This window comes from Ptychodera flava, chromosome 19, assembly GCF_041260155.1.
Source record: "Ptychodera flava strain L36383 chromosome 19, AS_Pfla_20210202, whole genome shotgun sequence".
In the NCBI taxonomy this organism is placed as follows: Eukaryota; Metazoa; Hemichordata; class Enteropneusta; family Ptychoderidae; genus Ptychodera; species Ptychodera flava.
Genome location: NC_091946.1, coordinates 15,575,337 through 15,593,974, shown reverse-complemented (window position 1 = coordinate 15,593,974; position 18,638 = coordinate 15,575,337). Strand labels below are relative to the sequence as shown.

At 35.8% G+C, this 18,638-nt stretch overlaps 1 protein-coding gene across 1 annotated transcript in view; it reads left to right on the top strand.

The window, feature by feature from the left end:
- Positions 1 to 18,638, top strand: part of LOC139118054 (inositol 1,4,5-trisphosphate-gated calcium channel ITPR3-like) — a 132,424-nt gene that overhangs the window by 23,573 nt on the left and 90,213 nt on the right. Inside the window, 13 exon segments of the mRNA XM_070681349.1 lie at positions 3,588 to 3,675; positions 4,225 to 4,312; positions 7,727 to 7,834; positions 9,191 to 9,282; positions 11,747 to 11,888; positions 12,670 to 12,711; positions 13,017 to 13,123; positions 13,413 to 13,487; positions 13,925 to 14,115; positions 14,627 to 14,753; positions 15,171 to 15,293; positions 15,932 to 16,001; positions 16,562 to 16,608. Coding sequence (XP_070537450.1) covers positions 3,588 to 3,675; positions 4,225 to 4,312; positions 7,727 to 7,834; positions 9,191 to 9,282; positions 11,747 to 11,888; positions 12,670 to 12,711; positions 13,017 to 13,123; positions 13,413 to 13,487; positions 13,925 to 14,115; positions 14,627 to 14,753; positions 15,171 to 15,293; positions 15,932 to 16,001; positions 16,562 to 16,608 — 1,300 coding nt within the window.

The following is an 18,638-nucleotide window of genomic DNA, read 5'->3' as shown; positions in this document are numbered from 1 at the left end:
TCAGCTTTTTGATAAAGATGTGCAATAATTAAATACTCCCTATTCTCCTCCTATACTCCTAATTAAGGTAGCGACTCAGGTTCATTGACACTTATTTTCAATCCTCATTTTCACAAAGAAGACGTGGTCACACACCCGACATGTGGTACTTTTTTTATCTGCTCGGTCACCGAAGAGTTCAGAAAATTTGTTAGTTTTTTAAAAACTGCGCATACGGCTGTTTTACTCAAAAACACGTGTTTTTTTAGTTTTTTTAACTCAAAAAAGTGTAAGCACAAATCTCCAATCGGCCTTGGTGATCTGTTTACGGCAATCGACGGCTGGGTATACTGGGCAAAAAACCGTGTCCCGGATTTTTGAAATTCGCTTTTGTTTTCGCACAATGCATCTTCAAAGTGTCAACTTGACGTTTTTTGCATAAATTATCGGCCTTTGTTCACGTTTGTCAGGATATCTTCACTTCCAGGCCCTTTATCGGAAATCTGAGACACGGTCTTTCAGATATATATTTATTCACTGTCCTCAGGTGAAAAATCAGGCTAGTCTGTCCGAGCGCCGCCGACTTATACTTATTTGAATAATGTACGCACTGCCAAAAACGGAACTGAGAAAATCGACGATTTGTGTAAACGACCTATGCGTCACACATTGTGACCAAGAAGTCCGACTCGCGCACTATTTTCTGCGAATTTTCTTACACCAGGACTAAGTTGAAATATTTAGAGTCAGTTTTGGGAATTTTGAATATGTTTAGGATTGCAGATCGTGTGAAAATAGAAAGAAATTATACACTGAACTGGCAAATGCTTAGTGCCAGCAGTGGGTGGTATTTACACAACAAACACAGAGGGGTACTTAGCGATTTAATCCATTTTTGGAACGTTTAACTAGCATATTAACTGTATACTGTTGTCTCAACGGTTACAATCTGGTTACCAGAGTTCACAGTCAAGACGAAGACGTAGAAACTTGCGTAAAAAAGTCTATCCGATCGAGACTTATGCACTGTCGTTGCGCGATCGCGTCGGGCATTCACTTGTTCTTGACTCAAGTTGTCTACTTCCTGTCTCGCGATCAGCAATTTATGCATGTTCTTTGTGAAAAGTGATTGTCAAGTTCATGTTAGCGCTGACACTGTGCGAACGGGACGTCACTTGCTAGTTTTCCTACCTCAAGATGAGACGAACACACGTAACTCTTGACAACATAAAATGTCTGTCGTATTTTCTTACCTCTTAAACCGCACTGCAAACTTGTCGCCCTTCGTTACGACGGGAGAGATTGACTCGTGTTATTTTTTCAAACTTTATTTATATGTGTTCTTGTACCGATTTTATCAAACTAATAATAATCACGCCGTAGCGTAGAACAGTGCAGGCTGTCATCGACAGCGTGTTCCGAGAGACAGAGTATCGACTAGTCTACAGTGGAGTCACTCGACTTGCGCAATACCAGCGCACACATAATTATTTCGGAGATTTTTTGGCTGACTCGCAGCGTGTTTGCAAGGTTATATCTGATTGGTCGATTGTCACTATTCACAGCAACTTAGGGAGTTTATTTGTATTATTTCATTATAACGGTACGATTCTGCCAACCAATTTGATAACAGCTTCGAAATCGCTGCGAGTCGGCCCAGATTTTTACTTTTAGTCAAACTTTCGATGACTGACCTCATATAGCAAAAATTGCTAGTTTCAGCACTTCTAGAAGTTGAGCCGGGTTTGTTTTACGTTCAGTGTTGAGGTCCAGCTAGCAGCTGTGGAGTCTGCGGGTAATTGATAAGTTTAGGCAACACGCACACAAGAATCATTTGTGAACCCTCGCAATTCACGTTATTTAATTTTTGGGTTATATTTAAAGAAAGAAAAGGCATGAAATAAAAAAATATTTGCATTATAAAAAAATTTGCATTTCGTTTCGAAAAATTAGCAGATCGGTGAACTTGCTCTTGTGAGTCTACATTATGTGTGTATGAACTTCTGCACTGGCTTGGGAAACTCCTTGACATAAATGTTGCGCGATGTCGGGTACGGTGTTGTTCAAGGTTTCTCAGCAGACACGAAAAGACTGCACGATAGAAAACTCGAGTTTAAAAATATAAAAGAACACGATACTAACACCAAGCATGTACAGCAAGAGTGATAAAATTATCGCAACTAACAGAAGTTTCATCTCGCTCAGGCTAATTTTTGGACTCGGGTATGTAATCAGCATAGCCTAATATGTTCGAAAAGCAGCGTGTCAAATACTTTCATAGTTGTTGAACTGAGCACGTCTCCGTTATCGTCTGCGTCCTCGGCCAAATCTGACTCTTCACTGCATTCTTGATCGTTATTGCAGGGGGTATGAGCCAAAGTCGGACAGTTTTACATTTAAATCGACCTTTGCGCACGTTGCCGTCTATTTCAGGTCCGCTTTTGTGGACCTCGCTTGCTTTTTCGATGGTATGGAGTGCGAGCGCCGGCTTTGGTCTGCTCCATGGTCTGCTCGACGTACCGATACATGCGGCGTTAAAAACGCTGAGCCTAACGTTGAAGCTAGCGCATGGGCACTATACCGCAAAGCCTATACATAATCTCTGCGTGTTTACCAAAGATATCGTGGGTGGAAATCCGCGACCGTTAAGACAAAAGGGAAATAATGGCACGCGGTGTAGCTGATAGTTTGCCATTTTAGTAATATTTCAGGAATTTCCCGGTACGATGTGACCCAACACCTTTCCCCAAAAGAAAGACCACGTGTCAGTGGTTTGAAATTTGAAATAAAAAAAAAATTGCTAAAATTGACCTTTGAACCTGAGTCGCATCGTTAAGGTAGTATGCACCTCGAAAGTGAAAGACTTAAACTTTTGCTCTAACTTTCCTAAAGGAATCTTTCAATCATTCTCTTTCAAAATCAAGAATAAAAATAGGGGGTCACCGTGCAAATTTTGGTACTAGAGAAACAAATTACCCAAGATTTATCGATATTAGAAATTCAAAATGGCCGCCATCCCTGTGTTAACTCTATGGAGAAAAATAAAAATTTTCGAATTTCGAAAAACTAAGCCGGTGAAAAGTTTCCTTTCACCAAGAGCTTTAAAATGAACCCCCACATGTGGTATATCAGAAGAGAATTGTAAAAGTTTGAGAGTCCGAATGTCTGTCCCCGAGGTGCGTTCTACCTTAAATACATCCTCTATAGGATGATACACAATTGATTAATACACATAAATTATATACATGTATATGTGAAAAAGAAAAGTCAAAGTTTGCAGATGGGAAATTCAAACACTGTAATATCTTTACATTAGCACATGGATATACATCAGTGGATTTAATCTTTTGAAAGTCAATAACATTTAGTATGTTGTGTGCCCTACAGCACAATTAAGGGAGTTTTAAACAAAGAAGTAAGATACTGCTTTTTGTGGTTCCATTATTCTTAAAGCATAACTGAAAGTTCTATTGAGTTCAATCAAGTAATACCGTACTTAAATGATACAGAAATATCAGTTTTTATGTCATCCTGGTTCATACCAGTATGCCTTGACTGCAGTTTAACTTACCCCCCTCTTTGCTCATTTTTTCTCATTCCACTTACAGTTTTGAGTTGAACCTGTCTGTCAGGCAATCAGGCTTCACTCTTCATAGGTATGATAAACCTGACCTTGAACACACAGACATAATAAAGGTAAGTTGACAGTGCCTTTACTTGGACCTCTCAGTGTGCCATTATACTTGAGAATATTTCTGAATTCTTATATGCAGTACAGGAGTTCCTTAAAATTTCTTTGAGCTAGCCTTGTATTAATTAATACAAGAACATATCTTTACAATTTTCATTGGTCAAACTCAAAGAAAACACTGGTTTGTCCGGAGCATGTTGAATTTTTTCCTAGGGCAGTACTCTTGATAATGTGTCAGCATCTTTGTAGTAGCCTTGGTTAATAGATGTGTTGACTGTTAAGGAAGGCATTTATGTGTGTAGTTTTCCAGATATTCTTAAATCTGACTGTGGCAATATGAGGTACTTCAGATGAAATGAAATTTATTGCCTAAAATTACAACACTTGACATGCTAAAACAGAGTATTAGTAAACATCCACAGCATATACAAGCAACAAGATTTCCTCTTTGGGATGTCCTTGACCTCTACATGTAACTGCAGATTAACTGAAAACATCATTAGTTTGCTTGTCATTGATGGTGATCCTAATTTTCTGCATTATCTATTTACTAGGCTGGTTCTGTCTTCAGACTCTTCCACAAAGAATTAGAAGCTTACCTTACTGCAGAGGGATTGTTTGATTCAGAACTCAGTGAAAATGGTAAGTTCCTACGTGTTGCTCTTGCCCCTCTACCCCCTTCCCCCTGCCACCAACCCACAGAAATTTCTTCTTCTATGTCTTCACATCTTTGTGTTTATGTGTTACAGTCTTCATTAAGAAATAAGTATCATTGTACCATTGTGATGTAAAGATGTAAAACTTTTGCAAGAACTTGATATTACCTAAAGACTACAGTACGTGTATTTTAATGGCTTTCAATTTTAGCTTGTGGGCTCCTCAGCAGTAAATATTTATTGAGTACAAACATGTATAATAGTGGATGTAAGTTTATTCTTAGCCACATAGAATAAACTTGTTTCCCATGGAGAACAGTCTCTCTCTTTTAAAAGTCCTCAGGTCTTTGTTGCATGCGTCAGCAACAGTTTGTATAAGTCTACTTTCCTCAATATGCTGAAGTACCCAGCACTCAGCTTTTCAAGATTGACTGTTAACAGTGTGTCTGTGTTTTGCATTGTTCGTGTTGATAATCAAAGTCAGGTCCTGGCTTGAATTTGTCGTCAGCACTAATAATGTCAGTCACATACTGGTACATGCTGCATTGACAAATTAAATACTTGGTGTTACAAGTTAATAGGATGTAGACAAAGAAACCCTAGCTGATAGATGACACCAAAAAAAATGACAAAAGCTGTTTATGATTACAGCCTCTTTCATAAATGCAGTAAGTCTTTAGAATGTCAAAGTATACGGTATCTTGTACTTGGTGGTTTTCCTGGGTACATGTGAGAGTTAAGTAGTTTTTAATCGTAAAATGCGAAAGGTCAGCCAGTTATTTCTAAATTGGAATGTTTTCGTTCATCCATTTTATGGTCATGCATTTCATTGTGATCTAAGGTGGAACATGAATTCCAGTATTCTCTCAGTTTCTTCCAAATGTTAAGTTTCTAATTTTAATGCTACATGTCATTATAATATAATCTCCAAATTCAAGAACCCTCCTGTAGATGTCACATCTGGAGTAGATTTATAGATTTCTTGACAATATCAATACTGGTTGCATGCTTTTAGGCTTTTCTATACTACACTTCTTTCTCACTTACAGGGCACTTTTTAGTCCTTAGAGATGTACTGGAATATATATGCATCAACTTTCAAACATACCGTACTTTTCTAATTTCTGACTGCCAGGACAGTTTTCAGTACAATTATTATCATTCTGATTAACTAATTTTCACCATGCACTTGCATTTTCTTACAATAATTGTATCAGCAAACTCCAATGTTTGAATGATATTTATTTCATATTTCATTTAATATTCTGTAAGTGATTGAAATCTGCTTTCAATTAGAATTTATCATTAATTGTGTGTGTGTATCTTTCCTGGATCTGATTAACAAAAATCTGCATGCAGAGGCAAATCACGGTGTACATGTACCTTGAGTTGTCAAAAGCAATAATCAATGGTTTGATCAATCTTATGCATGCAGTAACATATCCTTTTTTACCAAAGTCATTTCACATATTAGATAATTCAAATAATTTAATATACTAAGGGCTTTCACCAATAGGTAAAACCAATGCAACTCTAAGTTCTTCCTCAGGTGAAACAGACCAAAGTGGTAAGTTTACATCCCCCAGAGTAACTCACCAACTGTTCTCAGCTCATATCCTGCACTCAAACTCTGGTGTAAAACATTTCTCAAAATAAAATCATTAAAATTTCTGTTAAGTTTTCAATGATCAAACTTCCTCTTCAAGTTTACAAAAAGCCTAGATTCCTTGGTGCAGTTACTTGACTCTATCCATAACATCTTACCTGGACTTCATACTGATTATTACAATTCAAGGTTATTCTATTTCAAAAATTGAATTTCATTCAGAAGTCTGAACTGTGATTGTTCATAACACTCAAGTTGTCTTCTTTCCTCCAATATGTTAATTTTCATTCAAGTAAATATTTCAGGCCCATACTTTCTTACTTTGATGCTTTATTGTCTCACGTTTTTGTCATACTGATGATTTCATTTTTGTAGACACCATCGTAGGTCTAAATGGAAATAGTCACAATTCAGTGAATAAAGCCACAATTTCTGTACCACAAGCCTGAAATCTTGTAACTCCCATGTACACAATTAAACTGTAAATATTGGAGATACTTCATCTTTTCCAATGATTTGTTTAGACAAGTCAATACACCATTGGTAAAAAACCTTCAAATTTTTCTCATTCACTTCCTCAAGTTTTCTGCTCGTTGGGTAACAAAAACTTATACCTGTTCCTCAATCATACAAATCCAACAAGAAGTACAGTCACACCTTACCTTCTTGTTAATCTTTACTGTGCTAAGGTTGATTGTCAGCTTGCTTTTTGAATCCTTGCTTAACATCAAAACAGAAATTCTTGACTGTTTTAGGGGTTTTACTATTCATGACCTGAAACACAGATACATGTATAACACGAGTATTATGTAGATACATGTACAATGTATTTAACAGACTACACATTTGTATAAAAGAGAATTGAAACAGGTCTAGATAACTTTTAATTTTTAGTGAGTAGAAATATATTTTTTATCAAAATGACCAAAAGAAGAATGCTGTATGGTAGCATGTTCAGGTATAGATCAGAATGTATAAGCTGTAATTATTTTCAACAACCATAGTATTCTCATTAATTTGGCAACCCATATGAACCATGGTAATATGGACATGGACAGTGGGGTGTGCTTCCAAGTATTTTGTGCTCTTGATTTGTAAAGAAATGTACTCTATTTCATTTGAAGTGTGATACCCTTTAACAGTATCTTTTATGTAAAGTTGACTAGATATCTTATCGTGTTGGACTGCATTGATGTTACAGTGGTCTTGTACCTGTTGCTGTTGCATTTGTCATAGTGTAGTCCGCTTTTGAGAAGTCTACAGTCTGTGACCCTTTTACAAGATAGTTTGTATCTTGAAATTGAAAGACTTAAACTTCCTCAAGCAAACTTTCAGCCATTGTCTTTCAAAATCACGAATGGGAATCTGGTCACTGTGTAAATTTTGGCTACCCATGAAACAAATTACATGTACCCAATATTTACCGATATTTGCAATTCAAAATGAGCTCTATCCTGGTGTTATCTCTAAAGGCGCAAACTTTTAAATGAGCCCCTACAAGTGGTAGGCCACAAGAGTATCACAAAAGTTTGAGAGCTCGAACATCTGTCCCAGAGGCACACTTTACCTTAAAGTGTCATGGATCTTTCCCTTCAGGTAGCTCTGCTTTATCTTGACCAGGTACATACTAAAACTTCTCTTCTACTTTACACAAAGTTCAATAATTGATCATTTCTTTGTTTTTGTACTCAAAAATGTCATCAAAATCTATAAAACACACCAATCAAGGATATTGCAGAAGAAAATTTTGGAGAAAATTTGACAAAATACGTTGTTTTATTAATTTTGTTGCAGTACATTTACGTGTCAGATTGACGGACCCAAACAATCCCAAGACTCTATTTCCATCCACCTCTGCCATTATTTATTGGCAGATAGAAGCCGAAGAAGGAATGATGAAAGGTAAGTGAGAAAAGAGAAATCTGAACGGCAGATTATTATTTATGTGTTCTTTATCTTTATGTGTCGGTAGCCCTAAAAAAATAATCCTTTTTGTTGTTGTTGCACCATAAGTTATTCTAGTATGTTAATTGGCACTGGTCAGTCAGTAGGCTTTACTAGTCCAACCTTGGTATACAGTCACCTGTAATATAATATGCCCATATATGTTCAAAGGGGTATTCCTTGGTATTCAAAATGCCCATGTGAGGGCGCTGTCTTTAAAAAGCGGCCACCCGCTTGAAATCTGTGATTAGTTAGATTTTCTCTTTCCATGGTAACTGTGGCAAAATTGGAACAGGTGACAGTATACCTTTAAACAAACATCTAAAATCCTGTATCACCTTGAATCTTGAAGGTGTTGATCTGATGTCAATCTAGTAAAATGACATTGATTAGCAAAGTTAAGGTCAGAGGTAACCAAAGGTAGATGGGATCTGCTTGCTCTTGGAGAGTTTTTGAAAATGAAATTGAGTCCTGGAATATCTTGGGAAATTAATTACCGTAGCAGCCTGAGATTTTTAGAAATCAAGAATAGATCAGTCATGATATCATAAAAATGATCTTTAAAGATGTTATGTCATAAAAATGATACTGGGACGTTAAAAGTTCTTGAAAATTGCTGGAGAAATTTTTTGAAAGCCCTTAAATTTTCATGTGACTTAGAGAGTACTGACCCATGTAGAACGTTGAACAGAAACACGCAAACGGTACTAGTATATATGATGACTTTCTCAAGTGCCTTTTGAACAATTACTGTACGATATAAATTTAATGATATCTGCATTCTGCACAGCTTTGCAAATCAGAAGAAAACAACTGCATGTTCCAAATCTCCTGGATTTGCATTGATCTTCCTTGCTTTGTTTACGTGCCTTGAAAGTGAAAGACTTAAACTTTTGCTCAAACTTTTCTGAATGAAACTTTGAACCATACTCTACCTAATCAACAATAAAACTCGGTGGTCACCGTGCAATGTTTGGAACTAGTGAAACAAATTACCCAACATTTTGCAATATTTTAAAATCAAAATGGCCACCATTTTTGTGTTAACCCTATGGGGGGAAAATTAAATTTTGGATTTTCAAAAAACTAAGACTGTCAAAGTTTTTTTTTTCCCAAGACCTTTAAAATGAGTCCCTACAAGAGGTGGATCAGAAAAGAATTGTAGAAATTTGAGAGTCCGAAAATCTATCTCAAGGCACGTTCTACCTTAATAGCATGGCATCATTTGCCTCTGAGAGGATAGCTATATGTAATTAGCTATGTGTGGGCATCACAGTGATCTGTTTATAGTGAATTTTTCATCCATTTGCTCAGGTGATACAATGAGATGGGAACAGCAGTGCCGCATCAGACATTTCACCACAAGAAAATACCTTAGCATCACTGGCAAAGACACTGACATGAAGGTAAGAGCAAACCTAGGGTTGTGAGAGTTAATGTTACATTACATACCTGTTTTGATTAACATCCTAGGCATCATTTGAATGCCCTACCTGATAAGAGGAAATGTCACAAATATTGTATTTCAGTACAGTGGTAAGTCAGTGACATCTGGAGACTTCTTTCAGCATTTCACACTCCAAGAGCGTAATTGTATTCTCTTCACTACTAAAGCCATAAAAATACAGTCAAGCATGTCTTAGTGGTTCCCCTTACAGAGCGGTCACCAGTTTATAGCGGTCACCTTGCAGCGGTCCTGTGATATTTTACATGTTAAAGGCCCTCCACAGTGGCCACATGGAATTGCTCAAATTTGGAACAAAACCTAGGTACAATGTATAATGGTCAGCATATCAGACTTTGAATGACTTCTGCCAGAAAATGCTTTGAATGGAAAGCAAGAAATGGATCTATTTACACTGATTTTATAGCTGCAAAATTATTCTTTCAGAAATTGAATGCATGTTTCATGATTTTCAAGAGATTTATAAATTGGACTTTATAATACTATAACTGCTGTTTTCTCTTCCTAAATTCATTACTCAGCACACCACTCAAACTGAAAGTAATGCCACACCCACTCACTATACTAGGCCACCTTATATGGTTGTCATGTTTTCTTGGTCCCTTGTGTGACCACTATACACAGGTTTGACTGCAGACAGATGTTGTACATTGGAAGTACAGGATGAAAGCAATATATCTATTTATACCACTACTTTTTATATTTCTATACAATGTGTAGCTGTATACTATTTTATGTAGAAAATACGGTGGTTTCAATTGGGTTCAAACTCACAACATACAGTACCCAGTCACCTACTGTAGTCACTATTTTATGTAGAAAGACTTGAAATGTCCCATATCTTTACCCATTGGCAAGTACTTTGTTTCCAGCAGTGTGTATATAGTTTCCTCTAGACCATCCCACACTTTCCATATAAAAAGTCGATGCAAATATCCAAGATTTGGTGTTCTTTTTGTGCAACAAGTGTACTACATCAGTATTTGTTAACTGCAAAGAGAAATTGTATTTTAGGCAATATGGCATTGTCCTATATTAAGGTACCAAGTCTCGTTTTTCCTTTGTGTATACCAACTGCAGTCAAATCAATTATTGACTTTACCAACACTAAATTGTAAGCATTTGGTACCATTGTAAACAGAATGAAAGGGTTCCTTAGCATGTTTTCACAGACAAATTTATGGGAAAGAAAGTTCTTGTTTGCAATTTGATTACCAGTCTTGTCAGTTGCTATACATCAACTTTTACGGTGAGCCCCTTTAAATTCCAATGAGATGACTTATCATGATGAATTGTGAGGTAACATAAAATAAACAAAATCATCAAACATCCCGCTGCATCCTGTGCCTTTGTTCTGACAGTTTATTAGCATTTCGTTCTGTCAATGCACATAAATTAATCTGCATGCTTTCACATATAAAGAGGAAGTTACATGTACTTTGGAAATTACAGTTAACTTCTGTTCAGACTTGTTCTTCTTGTTTGTGAGATTGCCGCACCCATCCCTTACCTTTGTACACACTGCTGAATAAACGCTGTGCTTCTGGGAGTAAAACCTTCTTGGTAAACATTTCCACTTGCAATATAAATTTACATCATAGTCGTACACTGGATGTACCGATGTTGGTTGATTTTTCAGCCTTGCTTTTGGACGACAAGTCCAATAAAACCCAAGGATGCTGACAGGATTGTAACTGATGATGGAAAATGGTATAACATTTTCATGATTAATTTTCCAAAATCTTAACTCCCTTTTAGAATAAGACATGTACTCAAAATCTTTATTGAGTATTGTTACTTATAGAATTACACAATCCATGAGGGGATGCTTTAGATTTTAATTTACTAAGTTCCTCTTTGGCTACATTGACACTTTGCTGCTTTTTCTCTACTCAATTCAAATGGTCATATTGTTCACAATGGTTAACAGTGTTTTGATGTAGGCTGTTAAAAGTCGAAATATAAAATTATGTCATGAGAAGTCAGCAAAAGATGTACGTCAGTATTTGTAAATAGCATTCCGAATCCCTTGTTTTCCAAAAGTCAATTGACCTGGAATTCATCTGTCCTCAAAAGTATGAAGAATGTTGCAAAGGATATAGGCTTTGCTGAAATTATTTCTGAAACTTGTGTCTGTCAAAATAAAAGAAAGGTAAATAATTATCGTGTGTAAATGGAAACCTGATATGCAACATTGACAACTTTTCCGTACATGTATGTTTCTACTTACGATAAGAAATAGAAGGGACTTTCAGATTAAAAGTTGTTATCCAATTTGCTAGAATAAATGAATCGTTTTGGAAAATTTGACTGAGGAAAGAAATTTGTTATCTATCCAACTTAAGCTTGCACAATATTCAAATTCTGAAATTTGATATCTTACAATCTTATGATTTACAACCCAGGTAACACTGACAGACACTGCATCGGATCCAAAGACAGTATTCCGGATGCATCCAGTCATCCATGACATGGATGAGATGCAGTTTGAGAATTATTGCAGGATAGAACACGTAGTTACCGGATGCTGGCTTCATGGCCTCAGTGGTAAGTCACACAACATGCAGTTTACCATTCAGTGCTCCTGACGTCACCTGTGAAATGCCATTTCATACAGAAGGTGTGGCTACCTTGCAGAAACTTCTTTTTATAATGTACAATGAACTCCCTCGTGTACTGTGGAGTAGAGCAGTATTTCAAACAAATTGTAGACAGTATAATTCAAGATAGGACACGTGCAGAATAATAAATACTCTGCCATACATGACAAGGCCAATAAATGCACACTTAAAAGTCGCACTAGCTGTAACTCTTGAAATCTGTTGACCTTAAAGGTTGTCGGTCTAACCACACACTATGGTAAACACTTGAAAAAATCAGGGAGGTGAATAGGTTAAACTTTATTTTGTTAATTGCATGGGAGGCTGGTACAGTATCTAGTAAATGTAACCTTTTAGCTCCAGTGGTGTGGTGCTTAATAAGTTGATATTTGTTCTGATGATATTAAATAGATACCTGGATGAAACACAGTTGAATAAATATAACAGTTTCATCCTAGATAGACAGTTAAGTAAATTTAATTGTTTAATCCCAGGTAGATAGAAGTCAAATTTCTCATTCTGTCAGCCATCTGGTGTGTATGAGGGATTATTTATGCCAAAGTACAGGTGTTAATATGAGGTTGAACTGAAGCTTTTATGACTGAAGGGTTGAACAGTACTTTTTGTCTGAAATCTATCATCTCTGCAGAATGTACCATAATGATATACACACTGTAGAATTACCTAAATTCTTGTTGAATGTTTTTCCTTTCTTTTCATTTTGGCAGAAATTTATCAGAGTAATAAGTCTAAAGTGTGGCATGAAGCGGGTAAGTTTCAAACAATATTAGTAGAAGAATTTATAAGCTGATACTCATATCTATGAGAAGTGTTTCTTGAATGGTTCTTTCTAAAGCAAAAACATATCAAGATTTACCAGTACAAATCAGTACTTCTTTATTTTTTCCTGTTGTTATCTCTCTTTTATTAGAAAGCAAAGATATGATGGGAATTCAATATAAAATGGCTCCATGTATCTGCTTAGAAAGTCACAATCACATCATGAATGACTTATGTAAGTCAAAGTTTCCATATTGTCAGTTTCTGACAAGTTTCTTACTCATTCCTATCACAGGTAAGGAGGCAGAGTCTATGAGTGGCCTCCAGTGGGACAAGGCCATACTGAAAAAAGTCACTGCAAGTAAAGCCATGCTTTATGATGATGCATTTACAATACAAATGGTATGTACAGCGTCATCAACATCTCAGTGTTATCATGTGAATTACATGTAATTGTGTGCAAAGGGTGAACCATTTAAAAGCAAGCAGTATAAGCATAACTAGCCATATACACAATATTTGCTCTGTGTTATCACTTTCTAGAAAATGTCTGGTCTTTTAAAATGGTTCATTTATTAGCATGCAATATAGCATCAACCCTACCATACTAAATTCTGACAAGTAAATTTCACTTTTTGGACATTGTCTTTATCCTCATTTTACTTATACCTTTCTCTGTTGTATCATGCAGGTGAAGAAAGATTTGGTAGAGATTTTCAACTTTGTGTCTGGCATGGTTCCTGTCCTTCAGAAGTTTATAGATGATGTGAGTATCAATGTCACATTTCCATAATTTGTTTAAAATATTGTGCAATTCATGTCAAAAATACACTCAAACAGCAATAGGCGCATTTGAGTTTGAGCTGGAGTACATGGTACTGCATGTGGATGTCAGAGGCAACAATTAGAGAAGCTTCTTTCAAATTATCAATGGATATTGATATGACTCTTAATAGGCAATCGCACCGACAATAAATTTACTTTGTTCTGATTTTGATGCACGTTTCCTTTGAATTTTTCTGTGAAATGAAAAATACACTGTTCTTTCTGCCATTAAGTTACATACCCATTCTGGTAGAGCTACAGATAATATGCTGCATGTATGGTGTCTGTCTTTTATCTGCCAACAAAATACTGATCATTCTTTTGGCTGTTCCCCTTGGGTATAAGCATTTCTATTTTGAAATACGTTTTGTTGGACAGAAAAAGAAAGGCTTGGTCCTGAATGCCAAGAAAGTAGTGGAAATCTTGAATGCTCTACAAGAACTGAAAAGATTCATGATTGTCAAGGGGGAGCCAGTCAAAGCCAGACAGAAATTGCTACGAAATCTCAAGATTCTTGAACTACTCGTGCAAATCTGTCAGCTGTCATATATTGGTACCAGTGATGAAAGGTTTGTATTTAAAGTAAAACTGATGTTCTGTTTATGCTTATGGCAGATTGCACTTGATTACAGATATTCAGATTATTGAAAGTTTATAATTCCTTGCTGACCTTAGTATACAGCTTATGTGAATTTGTTTTGAAAATCTTACGAAACATTAACTGTTCACAAAAGCAATGTAAGTCCAGATCTTTATTGGGTAGAGTGTTTTTCATTTGCAAAGCTTTGCTTCAAGCGAGAGATGTATCACAGCCACATACAGTAATCCTCATATTCAGGTGTGGAGATCAGCTGTCTAGCCCGAGTTATATCAAGCAGATGAAATTGACAGTCCTCATATTGTGGTAAATGTTTTGTTTGATATTTCACAAATGCGTGATGATAATAAGAATTGTGATGTGGTATTGAGAGGTATTCCGTACAATGCCTGTCATTATCACACCCTCCAAACAACATGTGGAAATTCGCATACAGAACTGACTCAAATCAGATTCATAAGCAGTACATTCTTGTATTCCAGATTTGCAGTACAAATCATCGTTGAGTGCTACAATGTGATGCACACATATGTGTTGGGTGACAGCAGAAAGAATGAGCTTTACATCGCCAGGTTCATTGATTTCTTCCAAACTCAGATACAACGAGAGGTGAGTACATGTTAGTTTTAGCAAGCTTTGCATACTTTGTCACTGCACTAAATTAGAACATATTTCTTATTCCAGTATCTCTCAGTGTAACATCTATCTTTTTGAAATCACAAAGTAATCACAATTCAGCAATGATTTGTCTGCATGATGGCTGTACCAATTACTGACTCTGGTCTTTCATAATGCGAGCTTCTGTTATTTTCTCTAATATGGTCTGTTCAAAGTGTTTCACCTGTGTTCAGAGTCTTGAAAGGCATGTTTATTTTGTATTTATGAGATATTGTGCATAAAGAATGGAATTCTTACATAAAATTTCTCAAATCGTGCTATTCTTGTTATATACCGGTATGAGTGAATTCAATAACAACTGCTGAGATACAATTAAATATTTGAGTTTGTTTTTTTGTGTATCATCAGGGTGACATTGGTCTTCATGCGGCACATATGGTGATGGAGTTGTTTCAAGACAACAGAAAAATCATCGACAGACTTACAAGAAAGCAGATTGATTCTTTTGTAGACTTACTCAGAAAAAATAAGGTAATTAAAACAATTTATTCCCCCCAAACAGCACACTCTCTAGATTGCCTATGCATGTAAAATGTGAGTCTGACCTCAAAATTGACTCTAAAATGTACTTCAGTGTACAAGAGCAGTAAAACAAAGCCATTGTAAAAAAGGATTAAAAGGAGGGGCTCTTCCATGTGGAGTGAACATATATTTCTAGAAATCAATATGCAAATGGTAAAGTTAGATAATGCAAAGTTTATTGAGGTACAGTAACTGCTTTCTTGATATTCAAATAGTTTCTGGTCTATTATGGTAACTGTTTCACAGAGTTGGCTCTGTTAAGAAATCTTATTGTCTATCAGCAAGTGTTCTTCAAACAGTTATCTACGAAGTAGAAATACTAGAATGTAATTTGCAGCATTAATCAGTCAGGTATTGTTGATGTCCTTCTGTCACATTTGGATGTCTTTCTCAGCATTTTACGTACAGTTACTTTCATGAAATTGTTTTCTTTAGAGAAAGGAAATACTGTCCATTTTTACATTATTTTAGTATACACAACATACATCTATAGGTTGTAGGTTTATTTGTATTAGCTAGTCACCAGCAAATTGAAGGACACAGAACATTTTTGCATGTATTTCAAATTTTTCACAATTCTTATGCAGAATTACAGGTACTTGGACTTGCTAAGTGTGATGTGTGTATGTGATGGTGTCGCTATACCAGATAACCAAAGTAAGTTCAACAGACAGTTTGTCTCCTTCATGTCTCAATCGGTAGCCATTCCTTCTTTATTTACATGCTAAATATGATAGATAGTAAAGTAAAACATATACAAGATCTGATGAGAGTTTCAGAGACACCAACAACCTGACGTACCCAAATTCAAACAACTTAATACATACAAAAAAAAATCATTTTGCAAAAACAATGTGATTTAAAAAATGTTTTGTTGATGAAAGGGTTCAGGTATATTGAGTTGGCCATCTTCATCATAACATGCTTCAATGAATAGCTCTGTACATCTCTTGAATCTATAAAATGTTTGATGAAAATAAGTATAAATGCTGGCTGAACAGGTCATAGGTCAATTGAACGATAGGTTAATGTTTTGCAAAGGTAAAGTTGTTTTTTAGTGGACTGTGTATACAACATCGTAATTTGTGGCACGATAGCTCACATAGAAGATTATTAGGGCAATAAAAAACTCATGTTTCCAAACATTGCAATCTTTAACATGCCAATTTTTCTGTCCTTTGTATGTTCTGACTATCTATAAATCTATTTTCCTGCAGCTTATATCACTGACGTTTGGTTGGTCAAAGGGAAAGATGGTGCACAGGTAAGTGCTGAAAGTGATTGGAATCAAACTTACCATTCTTGAATAACAAGCTGTGCTGGTGCTATAACTATAGAGGAAAAGAGAAATGGAAATTATGATAAACATAATTGTGACATCATATAATTTTATTTTACCTCGATATCATCAATGCATTTAGTGCCTATTACCTGTAAATACTTCATACGGGTGTCTGGATAAATGCAAATTCTAGCCTATTCATACTTTTTATTCATACAGTTGTGTATTCAAGGAGAGCTAGTTACTGTACATCATCTGAAAACTGAAAGTGTGTTTCTTAGCTTTTGAGCATTCCCTTGCGCTTTATGATTCCCCTTCAATTTCAACACTGTTGGTCCATTTGATATCATCTCCTTGTTCTCGTCATCCTAACTTCTTTCAACTTCGGATTTGAGACTAATGAAGTAAATAGACTCTGTTCATACCATTTGTCTGTCTTCATTTTTGCCCTCTTTACTTTCACAAAGTCGTACTTCATAATCAAGAGTTAAGTCTTTCTCACATGTCTTTTAAAGACTAGTATAATAAATAGTCACCATATCACTGATTTTCTTTAAAACCCGTAACAACAGCGAATCAGGAAACAGAAGAAGAAAGTAGGCAGTCGAGTGCTATGTGTATAAAATTACAAAAACATTACTAATGTGTTTGTGTGAACTAACCCACCAACTGATACCATTTGCAGGGAGTGAGAATTGTCCTTATCTTGTTTTTTGTTTCTTTTCTGAAAAGTAGTTTTTAGTGTCTTTTCATGTATGACCTGTTAAATAACCAAAAATAACATTTTGAACATTTTTTCCTGTATGAGGCTGTCCTCTCGGTACATTCGGTTGTAAAACGGGATAACTTTTGAAACTACTTACTGTACAGTTGGTTTCAATTTGGTGCCACATCCCTCTGTGTGAGACAGTTTTATCTGAGAAAACATTTTCTAACTTTCAACTGTAGTTGTTACTAAAGACACCTTCACTGTAGATCAAGTACAATCTTCCGGTCCAGACAGCGTTGCCCTGTGCAGGTTTACCATAACTAATCAATGTGTTGATGACTTTGAAATGTGTGGTGAGACCCAAGCTAGTCATGTATATTGTACATATAATGTGTCTGTCTCACACACAGAGTTGTGGCACTGAATTGAAACCCACTGTAATCGATCTCTGCCATACTATTGGTATTATAGTGAAACAATAGTCATTCATGTTGATGTGAGGTGACTGATGCACTGTGCACTTAATTTCAATTTATCTGATTCTCTCTTTTTTTCTGTTGAGAATCATTCAGTGTGTCTTCTTTAGGGAACTTGTATCTTTGGCAACAAAACTTGCTAGACAGTTTAATAGAATGGAAATTTTTCTTTGTTGATGTGTAACATTTTGTTACTTTATTCAAAAATTCAGAATTTAAGAGACATTGTAAATTGTGAGAAAGTACACAAAGTGATAAGTTTTTGACTCGCGTTTTCTCCAACAATATAGTCATCTTAGAGGTATACCAGTTCATTAATTTACCAGTATATGCTATGATATTAAAAATACTCAGTATATTTTAGGATACCATAAGACAGTACTCACACATTCATTTAAACCACTTTTCCTTGTTTCAGAAATAACATTTTAGAAATTATTCCTCCCTTCAAAAGAAGATAAATGTCATTTGAAGGGTCACAATCATTCACCCATAGTTGAAAGGTTGTACATGGATGAATATCATATGGGCGAGAAAAATGGTACAATTTTAAATTGAAGGTGCAACAAGCTGTTTTCATTGTTCCATACTGCAAATTTACATTTTCTGTGCTATTTTGACTTTGTTCAACAAAGTGTCATTTGAAAACTGCATTACTTATAATTTACAAATGATGAAGATGGCACATTTACGGTGAGATAACAGTAACCCTGCACGGTAGAATGCACCTTGGGACAGATTTTTTGACTCAAAAATTATTCTTACAATATATTTCTGGTGTACTACTTGTGTTGGCTCAATTATAAGCTCATGGAGTTGGAAAAAAA